The sequence below is a fragment of the Erinaceus europaeus genome, chromosome 2, assembly GCF_950295315.1.
Source record: "Erinaceus europaeus chromosome 2, mEriEur2.1, whole genome shotgun sequence".
Lineage (NCBI taxonomy): Eukaryota > Metazoa > Chordata > Mammalia > Eulipotyphla > Erinaceidae > Erinaceus > Erinaceus europaeus.
The window spans coordinates 132,190,171-132,214,162 of NC_080163.1; the positions used below are offsets into that span (position 1 = coordinate 132,190,171).

Here is a 23,992-nt window from a genome sequence, read left to right on the forward strand (position 1 = left end):
TGAAGCAGGGCTGCAGATGTCTGTCTCTCTCCCTCTCTATCTTCTCCTCTCAATTTCTCTGTCTCTATACAATAATAAGTAAATAAAACGTTTAAAAAAATCACTCTAGAGTGAAGCCACAAAAGTCGAAGCACAAAGTGGCAAGGGACAAGTATATCCTCCCTATGAATCATCCTGGTTAATCTGTCATTTCTTATAATGGATATCTCTCTCTTGGTTGTCATTCCTTAATTTCATTGAAGTACATACTCAGATTCCTTAGAAGAGGTACATGATGGGGCCAGGCAGTAGTGCAGCAGGTTAAGTGCACATGGCACAAAGCACAAGGGACCAGCTCAAGGATCCTGGTTTGAGTTCCCAGCTCCCCACCTGCAGGGGAGTTGCTTCACAGTTGGTGAAGCAGGTCTGCAGGTGTCTGTCTTTCTCTTCCCCTCTCTGTCTTCCCCTCTTCTCTTGATTTCTCTCTGTCCTATCCAACAACAACAGCAATGATAACAACAACAACAAGGGCAACAAAATGGATAGAATAGCCTCCAAGAGCAGTGGATTCATAGTGCAGTCACCAAGCCCCAGTGATAACCCAGAGGCTTAAAAAAAAAAAAAAAAAAAAAGGTACATGAGATGAGACAAATATTTCTGGATATACCTCACCCTGGAGAGTGTATACTTTCCCATGTCCCTATGGACCTGGGTTCAAGTGTCCAGCCCCCATGCAAAGGAAAGTTTCACAAGCAATGGAATAGTGCTGTGATTCTTCCTTCCTTCCTTCCTTCCTTCCTTCCTTCCTTCCTTCCTTCCTTTCTATCTTTCTTTCTTTCTCTTCCTATGTCTTTCATCCTCTGCTGGGGATGGGGTGGGGAGTGAGAAGAAACATACATTTTCTGAGAACTTTGTAGCTCTCAATTCATAATTTGGTATTAGAATTCTAATTTAAAATAATGTTTCCTATAGGGATTAGAGAGATACCTCACCTGGGAGAACAACTCAGGTTCGAGCCCCCAGTACTTACATGGAATACTATGGTACCCCAGGGAATTTTCAGTGCTATGGTATCTCTCTATAAAATGATACATAAGGTGATTCTTTTGGTCATTTCTGGTGCTTCACCATTCTGGGTTGAGTTTTTCAAATAGAAAGAATGAGACATAGAGGGAAAGCAACAACAGCACAAAGCTTCCTTCACTGCTGTGGGGGGTCTGGCTTCAACTTGAGTCATGTACATGGCAAAGCAGCACACTATCCAAGTGAGCTATTTTGCTAACCCACAAAATTGATTTTTTTTAAAATAGGGGCAGAGAGTAAGAGAGAGAAGTTTACTATCCAAGTGAGCTACTTTACCCAAACACACACACACACACACACACACACATATATTGCCTCTGAGGTTATTGCTGGGGCTCACTGCCTGTACCATGAATCCACTGCTCTTGGAGGCCATTTTTCCCCCCTTTGGTTGCCCTTGCTGTTGTAGCCTTGTTGTGGTCATTATTGTTGTCCTTGATGTCATTCGTTGCTGGATACGACAGAGAGAAATGGAGAGAGGAGGGGAAGACAGAGAGGGGGAGAGAAAGATAGACACCTGCAGACCTGTTTCACTGCTTGTGAAGCAACTCCCCTACAGGTGGGGAGCCGGGGACTGGAACTGGGATCCTTATGCCGGTCCTTGCGCTTGGCGCCATGTGCACTTAACCTGCTGTGCTACCGCCCAGCCCCCAAAACATTTGACTTTCAACCATCAGGTCCTGAATTCAATCTCCAGCCTCACATGTGCCAGAGTTATGCTCTGGTTAGCTTTCTCTCTCATTTAGTGAAAGCTGAAAGCAAACAAACAAGCAAGAAGCCAGACAGTGGCTCCTCTGGTAGAGTGAACACATTATCATGTGCAACAACTTGGGTTTAAGCCCTCAGCCCTCACTTGCAGTGGGGAAGTTTCACAAGCGTGGAGCCGTACTGCATCTCTCTCTCTCTCTCCACCCTCTTCCCAGCCTCCCCTCCCTCCCTCCTTCCCTCTATTAAAACAAAGGAGCAGTGAAACTGTGCAGGCACCAAGCCTCAGCGATAACCTTGGTAGCAAAAAAATAATAATAATAAATGAGGAGTAAGAAGAGGAGGAGGACGATTGAAAATATTGATGCATTGTCTTCCAACCCCTTTCATCTGGCTGCTGAGCCATCTGATTTTTAAAAAACTCATTTCATACTTAACTCTTTTTAAAAATATTTACTTACTGTATAGAAACAGAGAACTTTAAGAGGAAGGGTGGGGGAGAGGGCAGGAGGCACCTACAATACTGCTTCACTTGAGCGTTGTAGCATGTGCACTCAACTAGGTGTGACACCACCTGACCCCCCCCCCCCATTTAATTCTTAAATGTTGAAAGTTGGCGCACCTGGTTGAGCACACATTACAGTGCTCAAGGACCGGGTTCGAGCCCCTGGTCCCCACCTGCAGAGGGAAAGCTTTGCAAGTGGTGAAGCAGGGCTGCAGGTGTCTCTCTCTCTCCCTCTCTATCTCCCTTACCCTCTCAATTTCTGGCTGTCTCTATCTAATAAATAAAGATAATAAAACTTTTTTAAATGTTGAAAGTAATAAAAATTATTTTTCTTTCTGAATAAAAACAAATCGGTATTCTGTAAAAGTCAGAACATACCAGTGCCACTTTGATCTTTTCCTAGATTTTTCTGCTGCCAGACACTGAAAACAGTGAAAGAAGCATCTCTGAATCACATTCCAGATATCGAAACTAGAGGATGTGAATGCACAAAGTCCAATCTATGTGACCTGGGACATGGCATAGTAGAGGAAGTCTTAGAGTTTTAAAAATGAGGTCCCAAATATGATCCCTCATATCTCTTGTGCCAAAGTGATGCTCTGGTTCTTTCACATAAATCAGTTAATATAATCATTATTATTATTATTTACCAGAGCACTGCTCAACTTTGGCTTTTGATGGTGGTGAGGATTGAACCTGGAACCTCAGAGCCTCAGACATAAATTAATATTGTAAAAATATTATTATTACGTATTGTGAATAGAGACAGATAAATTGAGAGGAAGAGAGACATCTGCAGCACTACTTTACCACTTATGAAGCTTCCCCCACTAACCCAGGTCCTTAAACACTATTAACATGTGTGCCACTACCAGACCCTGAAATCATTAGACTTCTTTTTTTTTCTTCTTCATTTTTTTTCCCAAAAACACTGATCAGTTTTGGCCTACTGTGGTACTGGGGATTGAACCTGGGACCTCTTACCCAGCCCATAATAATAACAACAACAATAAGAACAATATGACTAGAACACTGCACAGTTCTGGCTTATGGTGGTATTGGAGATTGAAGTTGGGATGTTTGGTGCTTCTCAGTCATGAAAGTATTTTTGCAAAATCACTATGCTCTCTCCTCAGCCCAAATTAAGATTTTTTATTTTTTTATATTTATTTATTTATTTTCCCTTTTGTTGCCCTTGTTTTCATTGTTGTTGTAGTTATTATTGTTGTTATTGATGTCGTTGTTGGATAGGGCAGAGAGAAATGGAGAGAGGAAGGGAAGACAGAGAGGAGGAGAGAAAGACACCTGCAGACCTGCTTCACTGCCTGTGAAGGGACTCCCCTGCAGGTGGCGAGCCGGAAGCTTGAACAGGCATCCTTAACCCTGGTCCTTGCGCTTTGCGCCATGTGCACTTAACCCACTGCGCTACCGCCCGACTCCCCCAAATTAATATATATTTTTTGTCTTTCTTTTTCTAAATATTTATTCCCTTTTGTTGCTTTATTGTTGTAGTTATTGTTGTCTTTGTTGGATAGGACAGAGAGACATGGAGAGATGTTAAAATTCGTAGGACTCTTGCTGGGCGGGCTGGCTTCACAGGCGGGTAACAGAGACGAGGAGACAACGGCTGGGCAGGGAAGCTGTATTTCTTTATTCAAGAACAACGATTCATAAACTAAACCAAACTAATGACCAAACAGAACTCTGCTGTCTCTTTGCGGCTGCGCAAGCACTCTCTTACTCTGGAACTCAGGAACCCTCTCTTACTCTCAAAACTCTGCAACTCTGTCACTCTGGAACTCTGGCGGGGTCCCTAGGGGCGGGGCCAAGCGGGCCCACGAAATTAACTGGACTGATCCAATTCTCTTGGGGGGGGGAACTAGAACCCAATGTAAAGCATACAACAGAGAGAGGAGGGGAAGACAGAGAGGGTAAGAGAAAGACACCTGCAGACCTGCTTCACCGCTTGTGAAGCGACTCCCCTGCAGGTGGGAAGCCAGGGGCTCCAACCCGGATCCTTATGCCAGTCCTTGCGCTTAGCGCCACCTGTGCTTAACCTGCTGCACTACCTCCCGACTCCCCCAAATTAATATTTTTAAATAGTGCAATCTAATGGCTATGGTCTTGGGGCCTCAGCGGTAGCGCAGCGGGTTAAGCACACGTGGCACAAAGTGCAAGGAGCGGCGTAAGGATTCCGGTTAGAGTCCCCGGCTCCCCACCTGCAGGGGAGTCACTTCACAGGCGGTGAAGCAGGTCTGCAGGTGTCTATCTTGTTCTCCCCGTTTTCCCCTCCTCTCTCTGTCCTATCCAACAATGACGACATCTATAATAACAACAGTAATAACTACAACAACAATAAAAAACGACGATAAACATAAACAAAGGCAACAAAAGGGGAAAAAATAGCTTCCAGGAGCAGTGGATTCATAGTGCAGCTACCAAGCCCCAGCAATAACCCTGGAGGCAAACAAACAAACAAAAAATGGGGGTTATAGTCTTACCTTGAATATACAGATGTTCACTCCTGATCCAGAGAGAGTATTATGAGAAAGTCAACATGTTGGGGCCGGGTGGTGGCACACCTGGTTAAGCACACACATGACAGCGTGCAAGGACTAAGGTTCAAACCCCGCCCCCCCTTGCAGGGGAAGAGTTTCACAAGCGGTGAAGCAGGGCTGCAGGTGTCTCTCTGTTTCTCTCCTTCCCTATTCCCCTTTTCCCTCTGATTTTTCTCTGTTCTATCAAATAAAGTTAAAAAATAAAATGCATAATAAAAAATCAACATATTTACAAATAAGATTTATTAACGGTCACAATAGATATTGTTTTCAAATAGAAAAACTACGCACCATTTGATTCTCCTTATAAGAAAGTTGTAGAATTGCCCGTGTCCCAGCAGATCAGAGACGCTGATCGAAAACGGATCTGGCCATTGACGTTTTAAATCTTTATCTCCCAGGCGGGAATAGAGCATAATGGTTTTGCAAACAGACTCTCAAGCTTGAGGCTCCAAGGTCCCAGGTTCAATCTCCTGCACAACGGTGTGCACCGTTGTGCAGGAGATTGAACTAGAGCTTAGCAGTGCACTGAGGAAAAAAAAAATGGTAATAAACCTTTATCTCCCGTCAAGTGGGACGTATGCAACCCCACTACTTTCTTCTAGATGGCGCTAGGGAGCAGCCCACCCTGCCTCAGGAGAGACTTCCCCTACCAAGTGCCGGGTCCCTTTACGCAACGTCAGGCGCGGCAGCGGCGTTCGCCCCGCCCCCTGGCATCTTCGGCGCTCTGTGATTGGAGGGAAGAACTCTCAGTTGGCAGCGCCGTTGGGTGGGAAGGAAGCAGGCCGTGGCCAAGGGGAGTCTGAGGAAGTAGTGGTGCGGGGAGCGGAGCGACAGCCCCGTGCGGGGAGAGAGAGCCTCTGCTGCATTTGTGTGCTTTTCCACCTCATCCCTCTGCGGTGAATGGCGGCGGGATGGAGCACGAGGGGAGCGGCGGCAGCGGAGGGTCGGCCGGACTTCTGCAGCAGATCCTTAGCCTGAAGCTGGTGCCGCGGGTGGGCAACGGGACCCTGTGCCCCAACGTGTCGTCGCTCTGCACCTTCCCAGGTACGGCCCCGCCCGGCGCCTGCGCACTGCGGCCCCGGAGCCCCGCCCGCGCAGGTCTCGGCTCTGCTCGGGACCCTCCGTAAACCCGTCGGCGCCTGAGGTGTAGGGTTGGCCCGGGGTCTGGCCCCAAGTCAGGGGTTCGATCCCCGGCACCAGAAGCCAGAGCCGAGCAGTGCTCTGCTGTCTGTCTGTCTTGTCTGTCTCTTTCTCATTATCTTTATTTATTGGATAGAGACAGCCAGAAGTCAAGAGGAAGGGGAGACAGGGAGAGAGACACCTGCAGCCCTGCTTCACCGCTCGGAAAACTTTCTCCCCGCGAACCCGGGTCCTTGCTCATTGTAACCCGTGAACCGGTCTTGCAGTCTCCATGGCTCCATGGGCTCCGGCCTCCAGGCTTTGGAGGCTCGAACCCGGGGTCGTCGCCACCGCTTGGTGGACACTGATGTGTGTCCTCAGGGAGCCGGGACGTGGTCGACAGGCTCCTCTCTGCTTCTCTTTGTGGGATCCGCTCACTGCATTGGAGATCTCTGACTTGTTCTTGTTTGTTTTTTTGCTTTTGTTTAACTACAGCACTGCTCAGCTGTGGTTTATTGGTGACGCTGGGGACTGAACCTGGGACTTTGGAGTCTCAGGCATGACAGTCTGTTTGCAGAACCATTATGCTATCTACCCTCCACCCTTTTCCACTCTTCTTTAACCCCACTTCCCCCTGAGCTCCTGCTGGACCCTGTTTGGAAGGGTTTCGGGTTTCTCACAGTCGCAGGAAGCTGCCCCTGCTCGGCAAGTTGAGAATGAGGTGCTGATGGCGCTTACCTTGCGTAAGCAGGGAACGGGGATCCGCGGAGGATCTTTGAAAGGCGAGAACAGGGAGGGGAAGAAGGGAGGTCGGGCTCGCCTGCAAAACTGGCGTCTCTTGACTAGTAAACAGTGAGAGGACTGGGTGAGGCCTGCGCCCCGAGGATTGGGTTGCAGGCCGCAGGGCCATAAACATGCACCTCTGATGTTTCTCCTGCTGGGCAGCGACTGCCTGGCGCCGTGCGTGTTCACCTGGGACTTGCTGTATATGTGATCTCCCTAGTCTTTATCTGGACAGATTTGTGAACCTGCTGATGAAATAATAACTGTGTTGGGGACAGATACAGATAGATACAGTTGTTAGTTTGAAAGTATGTTTGAAATGAGCATCTCTCTAGAGGTGATACACTTGTCTGAAAAAGTGCTACATTTGACAATGACCACAGAAACTTGGGGCCTCTGGTGACATTGAAAAAAATGAAGTCCTCATGCAATCTAGAGGCACTGTTGGTCAGATTACTCTTTGTTTTTGTTTCCTTCTTTTTGAGGCTTACTTAATTGTGAAAGAGAGAGTGACCAGAGCCCTGCTCAGCTCTGGCATATGGCGGTATTAGGTCTAGAACCTAGGAGCTTCTGGGACCTCAGTGTTGCATAGTCATGCATGCACTTTGCCAGGTGCACTCAGTTAAGTAGAGATATCACCATGCGCAAGGACCCAGGTTCAAGCCCCTGTTCCCCATCTGTAGGGAAGATGCTTCACTGCAAGAATCTGTCTTTATCTCTCCATCTCTATCTCCTCTTCCCTCTTAATTTATCTCTGTCCTGTGAAATAAAAATGAAATAGAAAGGAAAAAAATGGAGTTGGGCAGAGTGGCACATGGGGTTAAACACACATAGTAAGAAAGAAAAAAAAGTATTTATTTATTGGATGGAGACAGAAATTGAGAAGGAATGGGTAGATAGAAAGGGAACAAGATAGAGAGACAGCACCACTTCACTGCTCTTGAATCTGGGTCCTTACACATGGTAGCATGTGCACTCAACTAGTGCACCACCTCCCACCCCCTTGTGTTTTGTTTTATTGAAAAAAATGATTTACAAATAATTGTTCAAAAAATTTTTCATGTCTGAGGCACCAAGATTCAAACCTCTAAGTGCCACCATAAGTTTACCAGTGGTCTGGTTAAAAAGGAAAAAAAGAAAAGAAAAGAAAGATAGTTATTGTGATTTGAGGACATGGATATAATTTCTCATCTTTCCAAGACAGTTTTTCTGCATATAAGCTTGAATCTTTAAAAACATGGGTTTTTCTGTCATGGCCAAAAAGTCATATCACACCCAAGAACATTTGTTATTGTTAGAATACTATCTATAGACTTTATATAAATTTCCGTAGTTATCTGAACATTGTCATTAATAGCTTTCTCTTTAAAAAAAAAAAAGTAATCTCAGATCTGGAGAACACTGAGGAAGTCAGGCACTGTTTCCTTTGTTTGAGAGGAGAGTGGAATAGGTGTAGTTTTGCTTCCAAAGGAACTGTAGGCAGGGCCTTAGAAATGAGTAAAATTAGGTATCAACTTCCACATGGGCTCAGCCATCTTTGTCCCAGTGGCCCACTTGCCTTTCTGGTCCCTTTTTCCTGATTTAAAGTTTAAGATATTAGGGGAGTGGAGGGCAGAAACTCTATGAGGAATACTTAAAGTTGGTGGGGGGGGGGGGAGAGTCTTTAACAATGGAATAAAATCACTTACAGAGTTTTGTAAGTACAGAAAAATATAAAGAACTCATGGGGTGTATACTCAGTAGTTTTACTCTCTCTGCCTTATCTGTCTCTATACAAACACACACACACAAACATATACACAATATGTATTTGAGTTTATGAGTACTCCTATGGACATATAACTTGGGGTTATTGTTTACTAGGGATCATTCATTCAACAGGTTATTCAGTTGACCAAATGTAGACTCTGTCCAGAAGATATAAATATGTGAGAGATATAACCCTTGATCTCAAGTTCAGCAGGATATGATTAGCATACAACCTACCTGTTCTGTCTTATCTTTAGCTAGAATGATAGATATAAGTACATAAGTTTTATTTTCTTTTTTCTTTTCTTTTTTTTCTTTTTTTTAACCAGAGCACTGTTCAGCTGTGGCTTATGGTGGTATGGGGGATTAAACCTGGGACTTCAGAGCCTCAGGCATGAGTCTGTTTGCATAACCATTATGCTATCTACCCTCCACTCTATTTTATTTCTTTATTATTGAATAGAGACAAAAATTGAGAGGGGAGGGGGAAATAAAGACAGAAAGAGACAGAGAGACACCTGCAGCTCCACTTCACCATTTGTAAAGCTTTCCCCCTGCATGTAGGGACCAAGGGCTTGAACCCAGGTCCTTTCACTCTGTAGTGCACACCAAGTATGCCACTACCTGGTCTCAGTACATAAGGTTTTATTTATTTTGAGCATTACTCCACTCTGGCTTGTGGAGCTGGGGTTTGAAGCTGGAACATTGTGCTTCAGACATGAAAGTTTTTTTTGCATAACCATCATACTATCTCCACAGACCAAATTGGATCCTTTCTAAAATACTAAGGTCTGCTGACAAGTGTATCTATTATCTTGAATCTAGGATAATTCCATTTCATCTCCACAGAAAAGTTTACTTGTACCATATGCCTTCACAGCACTGCAAAATCATCACTCTGAAATATCCTGTGGTTTTTAACTGTTAGGAAGCTTTGCATTGATTTTTCTAACCTGCATTTATTTGCACTTTAGCCATTTGGATTTCTGTCTGACCCTCTTTATTCCAAGTTCAGTTTCTTCTGTTGTTTCATTTTTTCTTTTATTGTATTACTTTAAATAGATCTGAATGTAAAGGAAGGCAGATTTTTCTTTGTATCAGGAATGATACTTTCTGAAGTTATGAATTTCATTAAAATTAATGTCAAAGTGTATCTTGTGATAGTTTAAGTAAAACCTGCTAGTGGACTAGTGAGATAGCTCCTCTGCTTTGCTGTGAAGGTAGCCCAGTCTCAAGTCTGTGGCACAGCACAAGAGAGTGCATTGGCACTAGGGGAAGCTTGGTGCTATGCTGTCTCTCCCTCTCTTTCTGTCTTTGTCAGTCTTTCTACCTCTATCTGAAAAAGTCAATCACTCAAGCAGTACAATCATTCAAGAGTCCCATATGAACAACAAAAAAATCCACTAGTGTTTTGGCTGTCCCATTGCTGAAATCAGGAATGAGTTTACGCTTGGGCCAATTATTTATACATTAGTCATCATTTTTTACAACCCAGTGTTCAATAGTTTATTCATTATTCACTATTTATTATTTTTTAAGATTTTGTTTTTCCTCCTTTTCATTTGAGAGAGAAGCTTGAGCACTCCTCCAGTACATATGGTGCTGGTGATCAGGTAGGGAGCCTCAGGTATGAAAGTCTTCCACAATTATTTATTTATTTAATTCCTGCTTACTAAGTCTGCTACATGAATGTTCTTTTGTAGGCACCAAGTAAAGACATGGTAGTAGACAAATAAAGATGCTTTCATCCTAATGGCAAGAGTGAAAACAAAAGTTAAAGGTGTAGGAAGGTACCTTTTTTGTTCCTTTTCAGAAGCATACAAGTCCCAAGGGAAGTTGTATTATTTGTTAAAGAAGCTCACCCCTTGGAGCCACGTGGTGGTGTACCTGGTTAAGCACAGTGTGCAAGGACCTGGGTTCAAGCCCCTGGTCCTCACCTGCAGGGGGGAAAGCTTCATAAGTGGTGAAGGTGCAGGTGTCTGTCTCCCTCAGCCTCTCAATTTCTCTGTCTCTAACCAATAATAAAATTTTAAGTTAAAAAAAAAGTTTACAGGGAGTCGGGCTGTAGTACAGCGGGCTAAGCGCAGGTGGCGCAAAGCACAAAGACCGGCATAAGGATCCCGGTTCAAACCCCGGCTCCCCACCTGCAGGGGAGTCTCTTCACAGGCGGTGAAGCAGGTCTGCAGGTGTCTATCTTTCTCTCCTCCTCTCTGTCTTCCCCTCCCTCTCTCCATTTCTCTCTGTCCTATCCAACAACAATAACTACAACAATTAAAAACAACAAGGGCGGGGCCGGGTGGTGGCGCACTTGGTTAAGCACACATGTTACAATGTGCAAGGACCTGGGTTCAAGCCCCCGGTCCCCACCTGCAGGGGAAAGCTTTGCAAGTGGTGAAGCAGGGTTGCAGGTGTCTCTCTGTCTTTCTCCATCTCTATCACCCCCCCTCCTCTAGATTTCTGGCTCTCTCTATCCAATCAATAAATAAAGATAATTAAAAAAAAGTCAATTTGATAAAAAAAAAAAACAACAAGGGCAACAAAAGGGAAAAAATAAATAAAATAAAAATATTTTTAAAAAAAGTTTACCCCTCCTTTTCTTTCTCTTATTTTATTTAATTTATTACTGGATAGAAATAGAGAGAAATTGAGAGGCATGGGGAAGATAGAGAGGGAGAGAGACAGACACCTGCAGCTCTACTTTACTTCAGGCTTTCTCCCTGCAGATGGGGACTAGGGGCTTAAACCTGAGTCCTTGCACACCATAGTCTGTGCACTTAGCCAGGTGGTGGCACCTCTCTTTCTTTATTATTCTATATAGACAGAAAAATTGAGGGGAGAAGAAGAGAGACAGAATGACACCTGTTAAAATTCCGAGGCTCTAGCTCGCCTTTTGTTGTTAAAATTTGGTGGCTCTTGCCGGCGGGGCTAGCTTCACAGGCAGGTAACAGAGACGCGGAGACAACGGCTGGGCAGGGAAGCTGTATTTCTTTATTCAGGAGCAACGATTCATAAACTAAGACAAACTAATCACCAAACAGAACTCTGCTGTCTCTTTGTGGCGGCGCAAGCACTCTCTCCAACTCCGGAACTCTGGAACCCTCTCTAACTCTGCAACTCTGGAACTCAGGAACCCTCTCTCGGGGTTCCTTGGGGCAGGGCCAAGCGGGCCTGCGAAATTAGCAGGACTGATCCAATTCTCTTGGCGGTGGAGAACTAGAACCCAATGTAAAGCATACAACAATTCCCCCTTTTCTTTTAACTAAATGGCTACAGTATCAAGGGTGTGGGGTGAACAGAAACCTATATCGTACAGGCATTTTTATAAAAAGAAACTGGCACAAACATGGAGAAACATGCAAGCAAGTAACAAGAACCAGTGTGCTGCTAAGGGAAGGCCTGAGGGGGCCATATCTGCCTCTGTGGGATAAACTTTATCAGCTTAAAAAAAAAATTTCTTGTCTCTGGGGGGCTACTTGCCTTGACGGGCATTTGCATGGGGGCGGGGAACGGCCTAGAGTCCCAAAGGCAGCTGGCTGCAATTTACTTACTATGAAACAAAACTTGTTATTAGCATATTTCTAATAGAGAAGGAATTTGAGACTTTTACATATCAACAATGTCTTTTAACCTTTTGTTACACCCATTCAAGATGGAGTCACGTTGTACTCAGGAAAGGAAACCTCAGGCATGAGAATAATTAGCATAGCCATTGTGTGATCTACCATTTCTAATAGAGAAGGTAATGGAGAGTTTTATATATCAACAAGTCTATTTAACCTTTTGTTTAAACCAACTTAGTTAAAATATATTGATTGTTAACTAATTTTTACCTCAGACTTTAAATGTAAGTTAATTTTATCTTTATAAGAATTACATTGAAAACCTTTTTCATTTAACTTTGACTAGTAAGAATTTAGCCTTAAAGTTACTGTTTACCAAACTTTAAACATACACATAAACATGGTCATTAATACACTAGGAGAGAAACCTTTGTTACGAAGACATGTCATTTTAAACACAAATTTAAATCTGTACTGTCTTAGTTGTTTGGGGGGGGGGGGTTCACCATCCGGAGGTGGCTTCCCGCGCAGCTTCACTTTTAGGAATTGCAGCTTGCGATCTCTGCACAAATCTCTGCGTACTCCAGCTTGTCTGTCTTCAGACCGGACCAGCAGCTGGAGATCTCGTGTGCCCAGTTTCAGCAGGGAGCCCGGGGGTCCGGGAGGTCCGGGATCGTTCCAGAATTTATAGCAAGAGGGCAGGCAGGCCAGGCTTGTAGAAGGCATGGGCCTAGGTGCCCAGGGGTGGCGGCCATGATAGGCCACCGCGGCCCTGCCCCATGGCCCTGCCATGTCTGCTGCCCTGCTCACAGTGGCGGAGCAGCGTGGAGGGATCACGCATCCAGTGCCCTGCGCCACGCAGTGGAGAGCCGGCTCTTGTGGGCTGGCCTGCGTGCTGGCATCGGGCTCCAGCTTGCTGGCATCGGGCTCTTGCGTGCTGGCGTCGGGCTCTTGGGCCTCTTGTGGGCTGCGGGGCTGAGGGCGCGGTGCGCGGGGTTGTCTGGGCGCAGCCGGCGGGCTGGCTGTTTAACCAGGTGGAAACAGCAGCTCTGTGCCTCGCCTCCCGCCCGCTGGCTGTTCTGAGTTCGCCCGAGCGAGTGGAAACCACAGAGTGGTCCAGAGATAAATGTTCCAGAAACAGCAAAACAGTCTCGTGAAGAAAGAGCAGAGGCCTTTGGAGATCTCTTCACAAGCAGAAGAGAAGGCCATAGTGCATAGGTAGCCAAATTGTCTTCACTTATCTGAGAGATGCGCAGGTCAGGTCCACATGGGCACCATTTGTTGTTAAAATTTCCGGAGGCTCTAGCTGGGCAGGCTAGCTTCACGGGCTTCTGACACTTGCAGCATATGTTTTTGGAAGAAAGAGAAGCACGTTACTGTTGTATGCTTTACATTGGGTTCTAGTTCTCCCCCGCCAAGAGAATTGGATCAGTCCTGCTAATTTCGTGGGCCGCTTGGCCCCGCCCCAAGGAACCCCGAGAGAGGGTTCCTGAGTTCCAGAGTTGAAGAGTTTCAGAGTTCCAGAGTGGAAGAGTTTCAGAGTTCGAGAGTTCCTGAGTTCGAGAGTTGAAGAGTTGCAGAGTAAGAGAGAGTGCTTGTGCCGCCGCAAAGAGACAGCAGAGTTCTGTTTGGTGATTAGTTTGCTTTAGTTTATGAATCGTTGTTCCTGAATAAAAAAATACAGCTTCCCTGCCCAGCCGTTGTCTCCGCGTCTCTGTTACCCGCCCGTGAAGCTAGCCTGCCCAGCTAGAGCCTCCGGAAATTTTAACAACAGACACCTGCAGCTCTACTTCATCACTCCTGAAGCTTTTCCCCTGCAGGTGGGGACCAGGGGCACCCCCTGGCACCCACTCATCTTTTTCTTGTTGGGTAGTATGCCAGCTCCCCCTGGCTTCTGCTTAACCATATGCCTATATAGGGATTGATTTGATCCCATTCAAAGCTTTGATCTATTTACATAAATCACTTTTACATTTACATAAAGCACCACACTCCCTCCAGGGCATTAGTGGTTCAGTGATAGAATTCTCGCCTGCTCCACCCCCTCTCCTTGTCATAACCTGATTTTCACCAGTCACTTTTCTCTCCACCCTCTCTGCGATGCATCCTGTTCCCACCCTACTGGGCTAGTATATTTATAAGGACAAGATTGTTTGTAGTTAGTGAGTTTTTAGTTTAGTCTAGTTTGGTATAGATTGCGCTGCGTCCAGCATGAATAAAGAGATACTGCGTACAGCTCAACCATGAGTCCCCGAGTCTCTGTTCACCGTCGCGAAGCTAGCCCGGCCTGCTGGAGCTCCCGAACAAAAACAACATTTTCTAATATATTTTCTTATACATATAGGAAGGCTTAGTGGTAGTGACTGTAAGACAGGGTGGAGGTGGGGGCCAGGTGTTGGTGCACTTGGTTAAGTGCTCACATTACAGTGCACGAGGACCCAAGTTCAAGCCCCTGGTGGTGAAGCAGGGCTGCAGGTGTCTCTGTTTCTGTCCCCTCTCTGTCTCCCCCTCCTCTCCTCCCTCAGTTTCTCTCTGTCGCTATCAAATAATAAATAAATAAAAATATTTTTTTAAAAAAACACAGGTGGAGGGAATAGTAGTAAGCAGTGGGTCTTGTGTGTCAAGATGGAATTCTACTTTACAATATAAATAAAGTCCTTTATGATGTCATCTGAAACCAGAAGGATGTGAGAAGTGAGCCGCATGGCAGGGAGAAGGAGGAGGCAGCAGGAGGTTGAAGCCCTGACACTGTAGATTGTTGAAGAAGTGGGAAGGAGGGTGGGGGTAGATAGCATAATGGTTATGCAAAGAGATTCATGTCTGAGGCTCCAAAGTCCTAGGTTCAATCCCCCGCACTACCATAAACCAGAGCTGAACAGTGCTCTGGACTTGGGTTCAAGCCTGTAGTGGGGGAAGCTTCAAGAGCAGTGGAGCAGTGCTGCAGGTGTCTCTCCTTTATCTTTCTTTCCCCACCCACTCCCCCCCCCCCCATGTATTTCTGTCAGGAACAGTGGAGCCGTGCAGGCACTAACCCCCAGCAGAAAGTGTGATGACAAGGAAGGGAGGTAAGGAGTGTCCAGAAGTTGGTTCAGTGGTTGAATTCTCAAGCATGAAGTCCTGAGTTTGACCCATGGCATTGCATGTACCAGAGTGTTGTTGTTCCTCTCTCTTTTTCTCTTCCTCTCTTATAAATAAATGTTTAGGAAAGGAGGCCAGTGTGATAACTGGAACAGTGGGTAATGAGAGGAGGGGCTGGAGGGCCACAGCAGAGGATTTTAAAAAATATTTTATTAATGAGAAAGATAGGAGGAGAGAGAGAAAGAAAGAATCAGCCATCACTCTGGTACATGTGCTGCCAGGGATTGAACTTGGGACCTTCTGCTTGAGAGTCCACTGTTTTATCCACTGCAACATCTCCCGGACCATGTCAGAGGATTTTTGAGCAGAGGGTTGGTCTGGTCTTTTTAAAAAAATTATATAATTCAGTGGTTTTTCTTCATTTTTTTGTTTATTTGTTTTTAGTTTATTTATAGATGTTGCAACCATTCACACAGTCAACTCTAGAATATTTTCATCATCCCAGTGAGAAACTAAACCCATTATCATGACTGCCTTTCTAATCTTGTGTGAAGAATAAATGGAAGATCAGATCATGAATAAAGAGATACTGCGTACAGCTCAGCCATGAGTCCCCGAGTCTCTCAGGATCTAGCCAGTGTATGCGGGAGAGACCTCTGGGTGAGGCATGCCTACGAGACACACTCAGAGACCAGGGGTAAATGGGTAGTCAGGTGGTAATACTAGGAGGAAAGGGATAGCTCCATTTGTAGTCCTGCTGGGCAGGTCGTCACTGTTAAGGAAGATTGGAGGGGTATCTAGGAAAACTTGGTTTTCCTTATTCACCCACTACAGCCACACTCCCAATACTTCTAACATCAGATGTGTGGGTTTTTTCACATGTTAAGTGTGCATTACCCAGGTCCAAGCCCCTCTTGTTAATATGGATCTCACCTAGGGGATCCTGTAGTCAGTGTGGCTTTTTTCTTAAACTGGAGTATCTGTCTGAGATATAGATTCTGAAGATAATAAGCTCATTCTGGGTTGGGCTCTTTTTTGTTTGTTTCATTTTTCACTGAAATGCCTGACATATGGATGGAATGGGCTCTATTTTATTCATTTACTATGGTGACTGTAACAACTTATTTATTTATTTTCCCTTTTGTTGCCCTTGTTGCTTGTTGTAGTTATTAATGTCGTCGTTGTTAGATTGGACAGAGAGAAATGGAGAGAGGAGGGGAAGACAGAAAGGGGGAGAGAAAGATAGACACTTGCAGACCCGCTTCACCGCATGTGAAGCGATCCCCCCCTGTAGGTGGGAAGCCGGGTGCTCGAACCGGGATCCTTATGCTAGTGCTTGAGCTTTGCGCCTCGTGCGCTTAACCCACTGAGCTACTGCGGGACTCCCGACTGTAACAACTTATCACGAAGTTAGTGGCTTAAAATAACACAGATTGGTCATTTTACAATTCTGAAGGTCAAGTCCAAAATTGATCAGCAGAACTGCCTTCCTTTTGAAGACTCCAGGAAAAATCAGTTTCTAGAGGTTACCTGCATTCTTTGGTTTATGGTCCCCCCCTTTTTTTTTTGTTACTGTTGCAGATGGTTCACTGCTCTGGCTGACTTCTTCTCCCCTTCCCCTCCACTACCAGATTTCTTTGAGGTTTGGTGCCTGTACTACTACTCCATCAGTCATGGTTCTTTTTTTCCTCCTCATTTTTCTACTCTTTTTCTTTTTTGCCTCCAGGGTTATCACTGGGGCTTGGTGCCTGCACTAAATCCACTGTTCCTGGAGGCCATTTTTCCCCTTTGTTGCCTTTGTTTATCGTTATTGTTGTTGCTGTCCAGCTCCTCATGGGGCGCGAGCGCTTCCACACTATGATCATCATCTCTGGCATTATGCTATTCCACTGCAGAATACTGTGCCCCAGTATGGTTCCGTAGCCCCCATGTCCACTTGGTCGATTCCAAATTATATTCCTCCATGAGGATAATTTCTGGAACCATCCGTTCCACCCCGGTCCCATGGCTGCCAGTTCTTAGCAACATCGCCCCGCCTGATATTCGTTGGGATGCGGCATCATCTAAGTTCATTTCCCACGTCTACGCTCGACCGGACCTGCCAATATACGCGGATATCTTCGCCCACCCTGTCCAACGCTTGACTTCTCGTCATCCAATCTGGTCCCCTACGCCTACACTGAACTTCTCTGTTCCAGACTCTTGGAAACAGAGTTGGCAGTCAGCTGAGGTAAAGAACAAACACCTCATCACAGACCCCTGCAAGCGTCAACCCGGCTTTGACCTAGCACGTTATGATTGGGCCCTCCTCAATCGCTATCGAACAGGCCATGGCCGGTGCGCCGCTATGTTCCATCGCTGGGGAGCCAGAGACGACCCGAACTGCCCCTGCGGCTACAGACAGACTATGACCCACATAGTCAACGACTGCCACCTCTCCAAAGTCAAAGGAGGTCTTGAAACTTTACATCAGGCTCAACCTGATACTGTTGACTGGCTACGGAAGAAGGGCAAACGCTAGAAGAAGAAGTTGTTGCTGTCGCAGTTGTTGGCTAGGACAGAGAGAAATGGAAAGAGGAGGGGAAGACAGGGGGAGAGAAAGATACACACCTGCAGACCTGCTTCACAGGAGGTGGGGAGCCGAGGGCTCAAACCTGATGCTGGTCCTTGCACTTAGTGCCGCCTGTGCTTAATCCAGTGTGCTACCACCCGCCCCCTGGTGGCCATCTTTCCCCCCATTGTTGCTGTTACTGCTTCTGTTGTATAGAACAGAGAGAAATAAGCAAAGGGGAAGATAGTGAAGGGGAGAGAAAGATAGTTACTTGTAGACCTGCTTCACCACTTGTGAAGCAACCCCCCCTGCAGGCGGGGGCCTCAAACCGGGATCCTTGCAGTGGTCCTTGTGCCTCATACTATGTGCGCTTAATTGCTCAGACCCCTCATTTTTCTTTTGATAGAAAATAAGATAGAAGCAGGGAGAGAGACAGAGAAAAGGAGTGAAACCTACGGAGGAGGGTGCTCCAGAAAGAAACCACAGCATGAAAGCTTCCTCCACTGGGGGGGATGGTGGGGGTGGTGGTGGGGGTGCGTGCACATACACGGCAGAGCACTGTACTGAGTGAGCTATTTTGTCACCCCCTCCTTGTCTCTCTTCCAAATCAGTAGGTTAATGTCTTGATATCTCTCTGACTCTGGCTGTTCTGCCTCCCACTTCTGAGGACCACCTTGTGATTATATTAGGCCTATCCAAACAATTCAGGATAACATCCTATCCAAGACCCTTAATCTAATCATATCTGTAAACTCTCCTTTATGGTATAAGGACACAGTCGCAGACTCTGGGAGGAGGATATAGACACTTTGGGGGCTTATTTTGCTACTAATGCCTATACTAATTTCCCCTTATATTCTTTTCTCACAGATTATCTGATAAATAAAAGACTTAGATGCTATTCAACCTTGTTGATGTTTTACCTAGCATTTTCTTTTTCTTTTTTCACAATAAATATCTTAAAGTTAAAAAAACAGGGGGGGCTTAGATGTCTTGGGCTCTAGCTTCTTATATTCACTCTCTAGCACTACCTTAAGCCAGAGATGAGCAATGCTTTATTAAAACAAACAAAACAAAACAAAAACACATAATAATAAGGCCCAGTAGATTAGATGGAAATCACTTAATTTTTTAATTAATGACCCATAATGACCGTCGGTCCATACTCCCACGGGGTAAAGAATAGGAAAACTAACAGGGGAGGGAATGGAATACGGAGCTCTGGTGGTAGGAATGGTACCCCTCCTATCCTATGGTCTTGTCAGTGTTTCCATCCATTTTATAAATAAATGCATTTAAATAATTTTTTATTATTTATATTTTATTTTTGCCTCCAGGGTTATCACTAGGGCTTGGTGCTGGAATTACAAATCCACTGCTCCTGATGGTCATTTTTTCCATTTTATTCAATAGGACAGAGAGAAATTGAGAGAGGACGGGAAGATAGAGAGGGAGAGAGAAAGATAGACACCTGCAGACCTATAAAGTGTCCTCCCTTGCAGGTGGGAAGCCGGGGGGCTAGAACCAGAATCCTTGCACTTTGTATTATGTGCACTTAACCTGGTGCATCACTGCCTGGCCCCCTAATTAAAAAAAAAAAAGTAATTGGGTTGTCTATTTTTTTTTCTTAGTGATTTAATATTGGTTTACAAAATTAAAAGATAATAGTGGTACAATTTCACATCAGAGTTCTGTATATATATATATATGCCGTTTTTTCCCCCCTCTGATCCTACTTTCTCTTCCTTTCTAAGTCATACCTAAATTTATTACTACTTCTGAATGTCCTCCCTTTTCCCTCTATTCTCTCTGGGTTCTGATGGGATTGGTTTTCAGAGCCCTCTAGTCATCTTCTCCAAACACTTTCCCCCCTTTGTGGAAGTATGGGCCAAAATTCTTTATGGGGTGCAGAAAGTGGGAGTTCTGGTTTCTGTAATTGCTTCTCTAGTGGACATGGGCATTGGCAGGTTGATTCATACCCCCAGCCTGTTTCTGTCTTTCCCTAGTGGGGTAAAGCTCTGGACATGTGAGGCTCTGGGACATATTGGTGAGGTCATTTGCTCAGGGAGTTCAGGATGAAATCATGGTAGCATCTGTAACTTGGTGTCTGAAAGGCAATAAGATATGAAGCAGGACAAAATGTTTAATAATCAGGAACCAGAGAGTAGGCATAGAGCAGGTAAGAATAGAGATATTAGGGTAGAAAGAAGCTTGGAAGTCTATTTTAGGTAAGTTCCTGGCGGGGGGGTCCATGGCTTTAATAATTTTTTACTTGAGCTTGATAGTTAACATGCAGGTTGATTAAGAATATTATGTGGGGGGAGTCTGGCGGTAGCACAGCAGGCTAAGCGCAAGTACTGTACTAATGATCCCGATTTGAGCCCCCGGCTCCCCATCTGCAGCGGAGTTGCTTCACAAGCGGTGAAGCAGGTCTGCAGGTGTCTATCAATAATAACTACAGCAATAAAAATAATAAGGGCAATAAAAGGGAATAAATAAATATTAAAAAAATTAAAAAAAAAAGAATATTGTGTGGGAAGGTGTAGTCAGAGTTGAAAGTAGAAATGGAAAGCTGGATTAGGGCAAAGAGTAGCTCCCAAACTTGAAGAGAATAAATAAATTAACTGTTTACCACATTGATCTGACCTAGGTCCCATATCCATTCATATTTAGCACAGGAGCTTCTGTAACCTCTGAGTCCCTGTCAGTCTAAGCTCAGAGTCTATGGTCCTAGCTGGGAACATATGCTCCCAAGTCTTGGGTTTGAAAAATTTATGGTGGGGCCAGGCAGTGGCGCACTGGGTTAAGCATACATAGTACGAAGCTTAAGGAACTGCAAAAAGATCCCAGTTCCAGTCCCTGGCTCCCCACCTGCTGGGGATAGCTTCATAAGTGGTGAAGGAAGTCTACAGGTGTCTTGTCTTTCTCCCTCTTTATCTTACCCTTCCATCTCAATTTCTCTGTGTCCTATAAAATAAATAAATAAATGGTAAAAAAAAAAAAAAAAAAAAAGGTCACAGGAGCAATGGATTCATAGTACAGGCACCGAGTCCCAGCAATAACCCTGGAGGCAAAAAAAAAAGAAAGTTTATGATGCCCTTTTTACTAGATTTCTGACCTTATTAGACCTAAGTCTATTCATAGAGGACTACTAGGCACTTTTATTTTGAGGTATATAATTGCCCCTAACTTATGGATTCATGGATCCATGTATGCAGTCCCCTTACACTCTAGCCTATATCTAGAATCTGTGACTTTGTTAGAGAGCATGCCATCTGAAATGGAACTAGGTAGTCCCATGTGTTAGGAAAGGTCTCACTAGATTATTGAAGTTGGAAGGTTGACATCTCAAGCTTGGTGTCTCTAGATATAATCAGAAGCAAAAGGCAGCATAACTTGGGATGGTGACACTGGTTGCCACTTAATTTTTTAAAAGTGTTTTATTGTTACAGACTTACATTTCTTTCTTATTATTATTAGTGATTTAATAATGATCAACAAGATTGTAGGATAGCAAGGGTACAATTCCATACAATTCCCACCAGAGTGCCATATCCCATTCCCTCCATTGGAAGGTTCCCTATTTTTTTTTCTTTATTTCTCTGAGATTGTGGACCAAAATTCTTTATGAGGTACAGTGGAAAGTCTGGTCTCTATAATTGCTTCTCTGCTGAACATGGATGTTGGCAGGTCAATCCATGATCCCAGCCTGTTTCTATCTTTCCCTGATGGAATAGGGCTCTAGAGAAGTAAGCCTCCAGGACACATTAATGAGGTCATCTGCCAAGGAAAGTCAGGATGGCAACATGGTAGCATCTGCAATTTGGTGGTAGAAAGGTGGTAAGATATAAAGCAGGACAAATAGTTTAATAAAGGTAAGAATAGAGCAGATGGAAGTAAGGGTCTTCATGTGGGAAGAAGTTAGGAAGTCTATTTAAGTTATATTCCAAGGGGCCCACGATTCCAGGCAACAAGATTATGAGGTAGGAGTTGTATAATTCATACAATTTCCACCACCAGAGTTCCATATCTCTCCCCTCCATTGGAAGCTTCCCTATTCCTTGTCCCTTTGGATAAATAAATAAATGAATAAATAAATAAATAAACTCTATGGGGAAGGTGGAAGGTCTGGCTTCTATAATTGCTTCTCCACTGGACATGGCTTTGACAGGTTGATCCATACTCTCAGCCTGTTTCTGTCTTTCTGTAGTGGGGCAGGGCTTTCGGGAGGTGGGGTTCCAGGACACATTGGTGAGGTCATCTTCCCAGGGAAGTCAGGTTGGCATCATGGTAGCATCTGCAACTTGGTGGCTGAAAAACATTAAGATATAAAGCAGAACAAATTGTTTAACAATCAGTAATCTAAAGGTAAGAACATAGCAGGTGAGATTTGGAGTCTTCATGTTGGAAGAAGCTACCAAGTCTATTTTAGGTATTTCCAAGGACCCATGACTTTTTTTTTTTTTTTTTTTTTTTTTTGCCTGAGCCTGACATATAACATGCAGGTAGTCTAAAACTGTTGTCTGGTGGAGAGATGGTGTCAGAGTTGGAAATAAGACAAGGAAGCTGGGTCAGGGTAGAGAGTAGCTCCCAAATATTGGAAAAGTATATATATAAGTACTGTTAAATGTAAACCCCATCGATCTGACCTAGGGCCCATATCTATTCTCTCTCTCTCTCTTTTTTTAAGAACCGGTTTTTAAAGATATTTTATTTATTTTTATTGTTGTTGTTATTGATGCCAAACTCCCCCCAGATGCTTTTTTTTTCATTTTTTTTAAATTGGGGAATTAATGTTTTACATTCAACAGTAAATACAATAGTTTGTACATGCTTAACATTCCCCAGTTTCCCATATAACAATACAACCCCCACTAGGTCCTCTGTCATCCTTCTTGGACCTGTATTCTCCCCAACCACCCACCCTAGAGTTTTTTACTTTGGTGCAATATGCCAATTTCATTTCAGGTTCTACTTGTGTTTTCTTTTCTGATCTTGTTTTTCAACTTCGGCCTGAGAGTGAGATCATCCCATATTCATCCTTCTGTTTCTGACTTATATCACTTAACATGAATTTTTCAAGGTCCATCCAAGATTGGCTGAAAACAGTGAAGTCACCATTTTTTACAGCTGAGTAGTATTCCATTGTGTATATATACCACAACTTGCTCAGCCACTCATCTGTTGTTGGACTCCTGGGTTGCTTCCAGGTTTTGGCTATTACAAATATGCCAAGAACATATGTGTACACAGATCTTTTTGGATGGATATATTGGGTTTCTTAGGATATATCCCCAGGAGAGGAATTGCAGGATCATAGGGTAGGTCCATTTCTAGCCTTCTGAAAGTTCTCCAGACTTCTTCACAGAGGTTGGACCAATTGACATTCCCACCAGCAGTGCAGGAAGGTTCCTTTGACCCCACACCCTCTCCAGCATTTGCTGCTGTTACCTTTTCTGATGTAGGACATTCTCACAGGAGTGAAGTGGTATCTTGTTGTTGTCTTGATTTGCATTTCTCTGACAATCAGAGACTTGGAGCATTTTTTCATGTGTTTCTTGGCCTTTCGGATCTCTTCTGTGGTGAATATTCTGTCCAAGTCCTCCCCCCATTTTTGGATGGGGTTATTTGTTGTCTTGTTGTTGAGTCTGGCAAGCTCTTTATATATGTTGCTTATTAAACTCTTGTCTGATGTATGGCATGTAAAGATCTTCTCCCATTCTGTGAGGGGTCTCTTGGTTTGGGTAGTGGTTTCTTTTGCTGTGCAGAAGCTTTTAAATTTGATGGAGTCCCATAGGTTTATACTTGCCTTAGTCTTCTTTGTAATTGGATTCGTTTCATTGAAGATGTCTTTAAAATTTATGTGGAAAAGAGTTCTGCCAATATTTTCCTCTAAGTACCTGATAGTTTGTGGTCTAACATCCAAGTCCTTGATCCACTTGGAATTTACTTTTGTATTTGGTGAAATACAGTGGATCAGTTTCATTCTTCTGCATGTTTCAACCCATTGTTTCCAACACCATTTGTTGAAGAGACTCTGCTTTCCCCATTTAATAGTCTGAGCCCCTTTGTCAAAGATTAGATGTCCATAGGTGTGGGTGCTCACTTCTGGGCTCTCAATTCTATTCCATTGGTCAGTGTGTCTATTCATGTTCCAGTACCAAGCAGTTTTGATTACAATGGTCCTATAATACAATTTGAGATCTGGGAGTGTGATGCCTCCGGTTCTGTTCTTTTTTCTCAAGATTGTTTTGGCAATTCTAGGTCTTTTCTGGTTCCAGATAAACATTAGTAGCATTTGTTCTATTCTCCTAAAAAA

At 44.3% G+C, this 23,992-nt stretch overlaps 1 protein-coding gene across 2 annotated transcripts in view; it reads left to right on the forward strand.

The window, feature by feature from the left end:
* The first annotated feature begins 5,640 nt into the window (after window positions 1-5,640).
* TMEM170A (transmembrane protein 170A) overlaps window positions 5,641-23,992 on the forward strand; it is a 36,180-nt gene continuing 17,828 nt past the window's right edge. For both annotated transcript variants that reach the window (XM_007527572.3, XM_007527573.3), the window contains exon 1: window positions 5,641-5,877. In XM_007527572.3, the coding sequence (XP_007527634.1) occupies window positions 5,745-5,877 (133 nt within the window). In that variant the 5' untranslated portion in view covers window positions 5,641-5,744. The remainder of the gene's footprint in view (window positions 5,878-23,992) is intronic.